The sequence below is a fragment of the Salvelinus alpinus genome, chromosome 9, assembly GCF_045679555.1.
Source record: "Salvelinus alpinus chromosome 9, SLU_Salpinus.1, whole genome shotgun sequence".
Lineage (NCBI taxonomy): Eukaryota > Metazoa > Chordata > Actinopteri > Salmoniformes > Salmonidae > Salvelinus > Salvelinus alpinus.
This window is the reverse complement of record NC_092094.1, coordinates 20,856,713-20,869,157: the sequence shown is the minus strand read 5'-3', so window position 1 is coordinate 20,869,157 and position 12,445 is coordinate 20,856,713. Positions and strand designations below refer to the sequence as shown.

Below are 12,445 nucleotides of genomic sequence, written 5' to 3'. Positions count from 1 at the left end.
AGTTTAAAAAAACAAAAAACTTGAATGAGTAGGTGTTTTCAAACTGTTGACTGGTACTGTCCAAAAATGGATGTAGCAACTACAGATTTCCTCTTAAGTCTATCAAAAGTGGGCGAGTTTGAGCATGTGTCCATTAGGCCTATGTTTAAACATTTTTTTTTATCAGCATGAATTAGATTGAGTAATAAAAAAAAAACTTTTATTCCGTAGGCTGGGATCCGCACTATGCAGCTGTTGCAAGAGTGCATTTTTCACTGGCTGTCCACTGGTTTCAAAAACAATGATTGATAGGCAGCTTAAACTTCTTGAATTCAACCATTATTGGGTTCAAATACACATTTAGATTTGTGAATAGCCATCCACAACATCCAAAATCCGTAAGGCGCAAATAGCTAAATGATAGAGCAGCAGTGTGATTCACAATGCTCTATGAAGATATCAATAATAAGTGATATCCGTATCGCCGTAAACTAGACCACTGCCGGCATCCTTACCTCCAAGCGTTTAATCAAGTTGGATAATCTTTGGGTGCCGACAGCAGTCGCACCATTGGAAGACATTGGACTACAGCCTACAAAAGCCTATTCCTGCTCTTTTCCCGCGATCCATCAAACACATTTGGTGTATCATCATAGTGGTCTCTGACTTGTGGTCAGACTCGCTCAGGTGGAACAAACTTAAACTTGCGCCTTTTTTCAATGCTGATTTGAATGTCATTGAGAAAACAGAGAAGTTTCAAATATGTTTTTCGCAAACATCCTTTCTGAATTTAAAAGTAATCATCAAAGTAATCATCTAGTTTTTCAAAAATCTGTAATCTGATTACAATATTTTTACTGGTAATGAAACGCATTACAGGTACCGTTTTTTTGTAATCCGTTACTCCCCAAACCTGATTGTAACCCTGTCTCCTGCTGGTCATTGTCCTCGTGCCAGGACTCTGGGACAGTTGTACCTATTTCAAAAACCACCACTTGGTTGCGCTATTTTTCATGGTCACTGAGAAGTACTCTTGGGCAACTGTAAGGGTTTTCTGGAGTATCATATAATGTATCATAGTCAAACACGGTTAACATTGGGGACATTAAAGTATCCTTACCTTATCTGAATACACAAAGAACAGGATGAGTAGTATCAGCTCTGCCAGCAGGATTATCAGCAAGACAATGAAGAACTGCAAAAGAAAGGGGGATAGAGAGAGGGGGGAGAATAGAGGGAGATGGAGAGATACAGAGGGAGAGAAAGACAGCAAGAGAGGGAGGGAGAGAGATGGAGAGAAAGTGAGTGCCCAAGGGCCAGTGAACATGCGTGGAGGAGGTTTAATTGCTCTACAGATTCATCACCCACGGACGCAGCCCAGTGCCTCCTCACTCCTTCAACTAAATATTTATCTGTCCCTTCTTCACAGCATGGGAGCGCAGCAACCGGCAGATTCAGAAATTCAATTTGCGTAGAGTTCTATTAATTTTGTTATGCGTTTATTATTTGTGTCACGGTCTGTATGAACAGGGGATCACAGTGAAAACCGCACAGACAGTTATTTATTGAATCTTTAGGTGGCCAGTTCAGCGTTAGATTGTTTCATTGAATGTTTTGTCTTTTGTTGGCAGGTCCCACAAAGTTTGTTTATCATATTTCCTCCGGGTGTGGAAAGTTTCAGGAACAGCTTGTTTAGACAAAAAGTTAGTGCTCTGATTACAGTGTGTGTGTGTGTGTGTTTGTGTGTGTGCGCGCACCGACGCATACACACTCACTTTCATGTCAACAATGTCGGCCAAGTGTGTCACACAAAACAATCTTGCCTTTTGCGATGGGCTCATTCAACTTGTCTAGCCTAGGCGCAAGCTTCCTGATGGAAAAGGTTCTCTGACCTTTATATATTTCAAATAGTTCCAATCCAAAGAGAGTTTGTTCACAGAACAATTTTACAGATAATATGTCAGGCCGGTACCTCAGATCTGATTGGCCCAAAGAGGGCTAACTCCAATCTGATGTTTCCAAACAGACATCATTTATCTTCCCAGGTTTGGGAAGGTTTGGGCGAATAGCAATCAATCAAATTCATTTATAAAGCCATTTTTACATCAGCAGCTGTCACAATGTGCTACACAGAAACCCAGCCCAAAACCCCAAACAGCAAGCAATGCAGATGCATGAAATACCCATTGAAAATATGAAATATGAAATACCCATTGGCTCAATATGATACGGCTTAAAGATGCACTATGCAGAAATTACTCTGCCAATTACTGGTTGCTAAAATTCTAATAGTTTGCCTAATTTCGGTTTATGTGGCAAAACAACTATAGTGTGTAGACAATCATTGTAACATCTAAATCACAGTGAAATATCTTTTCCATAACCAAAAATACTGTGTTTTCAGCTGTTTGAAGTTGGTGCACAAAACCAAAAGTGAAAGATGCATAAACAAAACTGAAGTCCTGTGTGGCTCATCTGGTAGAGCATGGCACTTGCAATGCCAGGGATGTGGGTTTGACTCCCACACGGGACCAGTATGAATTAAAATGTATGCAATCACCACTGTAAGTCGCTCTGGATATGACCATCTACAAAATGACTAAAACGTAAGACTGGGAAGCAAGGAAATAGCACACATAGAACAGATCTATTGCTTCTTAGACTTGCTTTCAATAAGAATGACAGATCTTTAATTTACAGGAAGTTTACATACACTTAGGTTGGAGTCATTAAAACTCATTTTTCAACCACTCAACAAATGTCTTGTTAACAAACTATAGTTTAGGTTAGTCGGTTAGGACATCTACTTTGTGCATGACACAAGTTATTTTTCCAACAATTGTTTACAGACAGATTATTTCACTTATAATTCACTGTATCACAATTCCAGTGGGTCAGAAGTTAGCATACATTAAGTTGACTGTGCCTTTAAACAGCTTGGTGAATTCCCGAAAATTATGTCACGGCTTTAGAAGCTTCTGATAGGCTAATTGACATCATTTGAGTCAATTGGAGGTGTAGCTGTGGATGTATTTCAAGGCCTACCTTCAAACTCAGTGCCTCTTTGCTTGACATCATGGGAAAATCAAAAGAAATCAGCCAAGACCTCAGAAAAAAAATTGTAGACCTCCACAAGTCTGGTTCATCCTTGGGAGAAATTTCCAAACGCCTGAAGGTACCACGTTCATCTGTACAAACAATAGTACGCCAGTATAAACACCATGGGACCACGCAGCCTTCATACCGCTCAGGAAGGAGACGTGTTTTCTAGAGATGAACGTACTTTGGTGCGAAAAGTGCTAATCAATCCCAGAACAACAGCAAACTACCTTGTGAATATGCTGGAGGAAACAGGTACAAAAGTATCTATATCCACAGTAAAACGAGTCCTATATCAACATAACCTGAAAGGCCGCTCAGCAAGGAAGAACCCACTGCTCGAAAACCGCCATAAAAAAGCCAGACTACGGTTTGCAACTGCACATGGGGACAAAGATCGTACTTTTTGGAGAAATGTCCTCTGGTCTGATGAAACAAAAATAGAACTGTTAGGCCATAATGACCATAGTTATGTTTGGAGGAAAAAGGGGGAGGCTTGCAAGCTGAAGAACACCATCCCAACCGTGAAGCACAGGGGTGGCAGCATCATTTTGTGGGGGTGCTTTTCTGCAGGAGGGACTGGTGCACTTCACAAAATAGATGGCATCATGAGGCAGGAAAATTATGTGGATATATTGAAGCAACATTTCAAGACATCAGTCAGGAAGTTAAAGCTTGGTCGCAAATGGGTCTTCCAAATGGACAATGACTCCAGGCATACTTACAAAGTTGTGGCAAAATGGCTTAAGGACAACAAAGTCAAGGTATTGGAGTGGCCATCACAAAGCCCTGACCTCAATCCTATAGAAAATTTGTGGGCAGAACTGAAAAAGCGTGTGTGAGCAAGGAGGCCTACAAACCTGACTCAGTTACACCAGCTCTGTCAGGAGGAATGGGCCCAAATTCACCCAACTTATTGTGGGAAGCTTGTGGAAGGCTACCTGAAACGTTTGACCCAAGTTAAACAATTTAAAGGCAATGCTTCCAAATACTAATTGAGTGTATGTAAACTTTTGACCCACTGGGAATGTGATGAAAGAAATAAAAGCTGAAATAAATCATTCTCTACTATTACTCTGACATTTCACATTCTTAAAATAAAGTGGTGATCCTAACTGACCTAAGACAGGGAATTCTTACTAGGATTAAATGTCAGGAATTGTGAAAAACTGAGTTTAAATGTATTTGGCTAAGGTGTATGTAAACTTCCGACTTCAACTGTACATTTCTATGTGAATTTGGTCGGGGTTGCCCAAAAAGTTACATATTACAGTGATGTGTTATGAAGCTTTTACACCAGAGTTCATTATTTATCACTGTGGTGTTCTGGCAAAGATCCAGGCCCTCCCTCTCTCTTTCTATTTTTTTATCTCTATTTCTGTCTTTCTCTCCTTCCGTCTCTATTTCTGTCTTTCTCTCTTTCCGTCTCTCTTTTTCTCTCTCTCTCTTTCTCTCTAATTCTGTTTCTCTCTCTTTCCGTCTCGCTCGCTCTCTCTTTCTCTCTCTCGCTTCATGCTATACAAAATTGTTAAAGCACATAGCGCAGACGTAGTGATGTGCTGATGCGGAATATTCAATATGCTTTTAACTGATGTTTGAGATAGCTGCTCCAAGGGGTTGGAGGTGTTTGAAATTCCAACTCCTCTCATTTTCAAGTTGATATAAAAAGTTTTGCATTCAGTTATGTAAACCTACTCGTGCGTTATCTTTTCAAACGTTGCTATTTAAATAACACTTGAGATAAAACTCTTAACTTAACAGTTCTCCGGGAACAACATGAGTCTAGACAAACAAGAGTATTCTTTGTATTAAATAATTCAGCGCTCTCAGTTTTTTTTACCAATACAAGGAATGTCTAATCTACATAACTCAAGCATGTGACAGCATGTGACACAAAGGACCTCACACTGACAATTCTTTCAATCAGGCTGTGACCATGGCCATTGAGGAATGGGAGACTCCCGCAGTGCCTGGCACTCGGGCCTAATTTTATCTGTGAGCCCCCAAGGTTTTTACTGAGGATTCATCTCCCCCGTTGAGCTCGTTAGCCTGACTGCTCTACTGAAGGCTGGTGTATGTGTGTGTGTGTGGTACTGGGGTAGAGAGAGAAATAGATAGAGGGAGAGAAGAAAGACCGAAAGAGAGAGTTGTATATATGTGCAAGTGTGTTTTTATGTCTGCGTGCGTGGGCAGGCCAGTTCTTAACTCACACTCAGAAGCAGGCACTTGTTCTCCTTGATGGCTCCCAGGCAGCCCAGGAAGCCGGTCACCATGACGATGGCGCCGATGGCGATGACCAGGTTGGCAGCGGAGAGCGACGGGAAGGAGGGTGAGAAGGTGGCAAAGCTGCCTTGGGACACAGACAGCCAGATGCCCACGCCCAGCAGCCCACAGCCACACAACTGCAAAGCAAGAGATACCAGGTAAGAGAGGTTTAAAATAGAATCATCACAAAGACATGTCTGTTCTGAATTAATTGGAGTTGGCAGAAAACAAGAGGCTTATAGTTTCTTTGCAGTACTGAAATGAGCATGCATATTCACTAGGGATGCAACGGTACACAGTATGTTGTCGAACCGTTCGGTACGCCCTCTACAGTTCAATACGCACACGTGAACCGCGGAATTACGATATGCCTGTAATTTTCCTATAATTTCCAAAACTTGCTTATTGTGCTGCAGACTACACACACGTTGTACATTCAGATCCACAGAACCAAACGCGCAGCTTGTGAACAGGCAAGGCGGGCAACTGCTTGGGGCCCCAGGCCATTAGGGGGCTCCTAAGGACTGACAAACTTTACTCCACAGCAATGTCTCAAAATGTAGCAACTGTGACCACAGTGACCACAACCCGCTCCCCCTTAAACAACCTATGGACAATTTGCAGTGACATCTCAGTAGAAAACCTCCCTAAAGGGGCCCCATGAAGAAAGGGGAAACTAAAAACAAATATTCTCTCAGCTCCAACGTGACAAGAGAGCGCTAGCGAGACAGAGCGAAGCGGCGAGCGCTAGCGAGACAGAGAGAAGCAAATTTGAAGAGGCACTGCCGTCTTTCAAATCTGCTGTGTGGGAACATTTTGGATTCAACGGTCAATACGATGACGAGGGTAAGAAGAACGTAAACAAAGAAAGTACAGTCTGCAAGTATTGCTTTGTCAGCATCAGCTACTCAAGTGGAAAAACTTCTTGATGTGTCATTTACGTGGCCATCACCTGGCCATATCCCTTGCAGGTGGAGCTGGAGCAAGGAGAGTCCACTCGCCAAAACACAACAATCTCTCTCCGTTGCCTTCCAACAACAATTTGCTAAAAATTCAGAAAAACAAAGAAATAACGAAAGCAGTGGGAGTATTCATAGCCAAAGATTTGCAGCCCTATTCAGTGGTTACTGACTCAGGATTTCATCACTTGATGAAAACAATGTAACGGCGCACACATTTCAGCGGCAAAGTAATTCCCAAACTCTATGAAACATCACGGAGAGAAATTGAAAATAAATTGACACAGACAACCTATCTAGCTCTCTCCACTGATAGTTGGACATCCAGAGCAACTCAAACGGGGTGGCAGGTAGCCTAGTGGTTAGAGCATTGAGCCAGTAACCGAAAGGTTGTTAGATTGAATCCCCGAGCTGACAAGGTAAACACATGTCGTTCTGCCCCTGAACAAGGCAGTTAGGCAGCTAGGCTGTCTTTGTAAATAAGAATTTGTTCTTAACTGACTTGCTTGGTTAAATATTTTTTTATATAAAAAAAGCTACCTCACTGTGATGGTTCACTATGTACTGGAAGCTACCTCACTGTGATGGTTCACATGTACTGGAAGCTACCTCACTGTGATGGTTCACTATGTACTGGAAACTACCTCACTGTGATGGTTCACTATGTACTGGAAGCTACCTCACTGTGATGGTTCACTATGTACTGGAAGCTACCTCACTGTGATGGTTCACTATGAACTGGAAGCTACCTCACTGTGATGGTTCACTATGAACTGGAAACTACCTCACTGTGATGGTTCACTATGTACTGAAAGCTACCTCACTGTGATGGTTCACTATGTACTGGAAGCTACCTCACTGTGATGGTTCACTATGTACTGGAAGCTACCTCACTGTGATGGTTCACTATGTACTGGAAGCTACCTCACTGTGATGGTTCACGATGTACTGAAATCTACCTCACTGTGATGGTTCACTATGTACTGGAAGCTACCTCACTGTGATGGTTCACTATGTACTGGAAGCTACCTCACTGTGATGGTTCACGATGTACTGAAAGCTACCTCACTGTGATGGTTCACTATGTACTGGAAGCTACCTCACTGTGATGGTTCACTATGTACTGGAATCTACCTCACTGTGATGGTTCACGATGTACTGGTTTGGGAGATGAAGAGCTACGTGTTGCAAACTCGTCCCCTGTATGAGAGTCATACAAGTGCAAACTTTTCTTAAATATAAAGATACCGAAACCGTACCGTTACCGTGGCCCACAAACCGTGATACATACCGAACCGTGAGCCCACTGTAACGTTGCATTCCTAATATTCACAAATAATGAAACAAATATATATTCATTATGTATTTTCATAGTCTTCACAAAGTACAAATCCAAGCTAAGTGAGCATATAGATATCCCCAGAAAGGCTGTAGCAGTAGGCTGACTACCCTCTACGCACCAGGGGAGGAGAGAACAACTAATCAAGAGCATTTACACCCATTACAGCATATTAACTGATTCTGTTAAGCCAATAATGCTCTACCAGTGATTAGGAGCAGAAATGCGCTCCGCCAGTCTGAGCAGCTTACTGGCATAGAACAAACACAGAATTACACACCGGCACCCATATGACACCAACCCACACCCCTCTACCCACCCATATGACACCAACCCGCCCCCCTCTACCCACCCACATGACACCAACCCACACCCCTCTACCCACCCACATGACACCAACCCGCCCCCCTCTACCCACCCACATGACACCAAACCACACCCCTCTACCCACCCACACCCACATGACACCAACCCACACCCCTCTACCACCCACATGACACCAACCCACACCCCTCTACCCACCCACATGACACCAACCCGCCCCCCTCTACCCACCCACATGACACCAACCCACACCCCTCTACCCACCCACATGACACCAACCCGCCCCCCTCTACCCACCCACATGACACCAACCCACACCCCTCTACCCACCCATATGACACCAACCCGCCCCCCTCTACCCACCCACATGACACCAAACCACACCCTTCTACCCACCCACATGACACCAACCCGCCCCCCTCTACCCACCCACATGACACCAACCCACACCCCTCTACCCACCCACATGACACCAACCCGCCCCCCTCTACCCACCCACATGACACCAACCCACACCTCTCTACCCACCCATATGACACCAACCCGCCCCCCTCTACCCACCCACATGACACCAACCCACACCCCTCTACCCACCCATATGACACCAACCCGCCCCCCTCTACCCACCCACATGACACCAACCCACACCCCTCTACCCACCCACATGACACCAACCCGCCCCCCTCTACCCACCCACATGACACCAAACCACACCCCTCTACCCACCCACACCCACATGACACCAACCCACACCCCTCTACCACCCACATGACACCAACCCACACCCCTCAACCCACCCACATGACACCAACCCGCCCCCCTCTACCCACCCACATGACACCAACCCACACCCCTCTACCCACCCACATGACACCAACCCGCCCCCCTCTACCCACCCACATGACACCAACCCACACCCCTCTACCCACCCACATGACACCAACCCACACCTCTCTACCCACCCACATGACACCAACCCACACCCCTCTACCCACCCACATGACACCAACCCACACCCCTCTACCCACCCATATGACACCAACCCGCCCCCCTCTACCCACCCACATGACACCAAACCACACCCCTCTACCCACCCACATGACACCAACCCGCCCCCCTCTACCCACCCACATGACACCAACCCACACCCCTCTACCCACCCACATGACACCAACCCGCCCCCCTCTACCCACCCACATGACACCAACCCACACCCCTCTACCCACCCATATGACACCAACCCGCCCCCCTCTACCCACCCACATGACACCAACCCACACCCCTCTACCCACCCACATGACACCAACCCGCCCCCCTCTACCCACCCACATGACACCAAACCACACCCCTCTACCCACCCACACCCACATGACACCAACCCACACCTCTCTACCCACCCACATGACACCAACCCACACCCCTCTACCCACCCACATGACACCAACCCGCCCCCCTCTACCCACCCACATGACACCAACCCACACCCCTCTACCCACCCACATGACACCAACCCGCCCCCCTCTACCCACCCACATGACACCAACCCACACCCCTCTACCCACCCACATGACACCAACCCGCCCCCCTCTACCCACCCACATGACACCAAACCACACCCCTCTACCCACCCACACCCACATGACACCAACCCACACCCCTCTACCCACCCACATGACACCAACCCGCCCCCCTCTACCCACCCACACGACTCCAACCCGCCCCCCACCACACACACACACACACACACACACACACACACACACACACACACACACACACACACACACACACACACACACACACACACACACACACACACACACACACACACACACACACACACACACACTGTAGTCTAGGTTCATAACACTGTAGGGCAGGGGTATTCAACTCTTACCCTACGAGGTCCGGAGACTGCTGGTTTTCTGTTCTACCTGATAATGAATGATAATGGTGTCCCAGGTCTAAATTTGAGTTTGAGGGCTGTAGAGGATACAACAGCCCTCTAGGTGGAGCAGTTCCTCCTCAAGACACTGCCCCTCTGCCCCTACAGAGACTGACGGGAACTTGACTGGACACCAAGGAACTTGAAGCTCTCAACCTGCTCCACTACAGCCCCGTCGATGAGAATGGGGTGTGCTTGGTCCTCCTTTTCCTGTAGTCCGCAATCATCTCCTTAGTCTTGGTCACGTTGAGGGATAGGTTGTTATTCTGGCACCACCCGGCCAGGTCTCTGACCTCTTCCCAATAGGCTGTCTTGTCGTTGTCGGTGATCAGGTCTACCACTGTTGTGTCGTCTGAAAACTTAATGATGGTGTTGGAGTCGTGCCTGGCCGTGCAGTCGTGGGTGAACAAAGAGTACAGGAGGGGACTGAGCACGCAACCCTGGGGGTCTCCAATGGTGAGGATCAGCGTGGCAGATGTGTTGCTACCTACCCTCACCACCTGGGGGTGGCCCGTCAGGAAGTCCAGGATCCAGTTGCAGAGGGAGGTGTTTAGTCCCAGGATCCTTAGCTTAGTGATGAGCTTTGAGGGTACTATGGTTTTGAACGCTGAGCTGTAGTCAATGAATAGCATTCTCACATAAGTGTTCCTTTTGTCCAGGTCGGAAAGGGCAGTGTGGAGTGCAATAGAGATTGCATCATCTGTGGATCTGTTAGAGTGGTATGCAAATTGGAGTGGGTCTAGGGTTTCTGGGATAATGTTGTTGATGTGAGCCATTACCAGCCTTTCAAAGCACTTCATGGCTACTGACGTGAGACCTACGGGTCTGTAGTCATTTAGGCAGGTTGCCTTTGTGTTCTTGGGCACAGGGACTATGGTGGTCTGCTTGAAACATGTTGATATTACAGACTCAATCAGGGACATGTTGAAAATGTCAGTGAAGACACCTGCCAGTTGGTCAGCACATGCCCGGAGCACACGTCCTGGTACTCCGTCTGGCCCCGCAGCCTTGTGTATGTTGACCTGTATAAAGGTCTTACTCACGTCGGCTACGGAGAGCGTGATCACACAGTCGTCCGGAACAGCTGATGCTCTCATGCATGCCTCAGTGCTGCTTGCCTCGAAGCGAGCATAGAAGTGATTTAGCTCGTCTGGTACGCTCGTGTCACTGGGCAGCTCGCGGCTTGGCTTCCCTTTGTAGTCTGTAATAGTTTGCAAGCCCTGCCACATAAGACGAGCGTCAGAGCCGGTGTAGTATGATTCAATCTTAGCCCTATATTGGTGCTTTGCCTGTTTGATGGTTCGTCGCAGGGCATAGTGGGATTTCTTTTAAGCTTTCGGGTTACAGTCCCGCACCTTGAAAGCGGCAGCTCTACCCTTTAACTCAGTGTGAATGTTGCCTGTAATCCATGGCTTCTGGTTTGGGTATGTACGTAAAGTCAGTGTGGGGACGACGTCCTCGATGCACTTATTGATAAAGCCAGTGACTGATGTGGTGTACTCCTCAATGACATCGGAAGAATTCCGGAACATGTTCCAGTCTGTGATAGCAAAACAGTCCTGTAGTTTAGCATCTGCTTCATCTGACCACTTTTTTATAGACCGAGTCACTGGTGCTTCCTGCTTTAATTTTAGCTTGTAAGCAGGAATCAGGAGGATAGAGTTGTGGTTGGATTTACCAAATGGAGGGCAAGGGAGAGCTTTGTACGCGTCTCTGTGTGTGGAGTACAGGTGATCTAGAAATGTTTTCTCTCTGGTTGCACATTTAACATGTTGATAAAAATTTGGTAGAACTGGTTTAAGTTTCCCTACATTAAAGTTGCCGAGCAGACTGAGAGCAGAGCAGACCGGACAGACACTGGGATGCATCGCAAATGACACCCTGTTCCCTACATAGTGCACTACTTACACAAAAGTGCCATTTGAGACACAGCCTGATACTGTGATGTTGGCAAACAGTGATGCGCTGCAGCCCGCCATGCCGGCCCCAGTGAAATATAAGCGGAGAGGTAAGTAGTGACATTCTCCCTCTGCCTAATGGAATGAAATATCCCATGCAATCATGTCGTGAATAAGAAATCACAACGAGTTGAAATATGGTTAGACGCCGTGGTAAATCATAGCACCGCCACTCCTCCCTCCATCCCTCCAACCTTTCCCTCAAATCAAATCAGTCACATGCAGATGTTAATGCGAGTGTAGCGAAATGGTTGTGCTTCTAGTTCCAACAGTGCAGTAATATCTAACAAGTAATCTAACAATTTCCCAACAACAATAGATGGTATAAAATACAGTATATACATATGATATGAGTAATGTAAGATATGTAAACATTATTAAAGTGGCATCATTTAAAGTGGCATTGTTTAAAGTGACTAGTGATCCATTTATTAAAGTGGCCAGTGATTGGGTCTCAATGTAGGCAGCAGCCTCTCTGAGTTAGTGATTGCTGTTTAGCAGTCTGGTGGCCTTGAGATAGAAGCTGTTTTTCAGTCTCTCGGTTCCAGCTTTGATGCACCTGTACTGACCTCGCCTT

The 12,445-nt window shown here is 46.3% G+C and overlaps 1 protein-coding gene across 2 annotated transcripts in view; it reads right to left on the bottom strand.

The window, feature by feature from the left end:
* LOC139584486 (tetraspanin-9) overlaps positions 1 to 12,445 on the bottom strand; it is a 306,094-nt gene that overhangs the window by 33,123 nt on the left and 260,526 nt on the right. For both annotated transcript variants that reach the window (XM_071416411.1, XM_071416410.1), the window contains 2 exons: positions 5,289 to 5,480; positions 1,100 to 1,174 (listed from right to left, as the gene is read on the bottom strand). In XM_071416411.1, the coding sequence (XP_071272512.1) occupies positions 1,100 to 1,174; positions 5,289 to 5,480 (267 nt within the window). The remainder of the gene's footprint in view (positions 1 to 1,099; positions 1,175 to 5,288; positions 5,481 to 12,445) is intronic.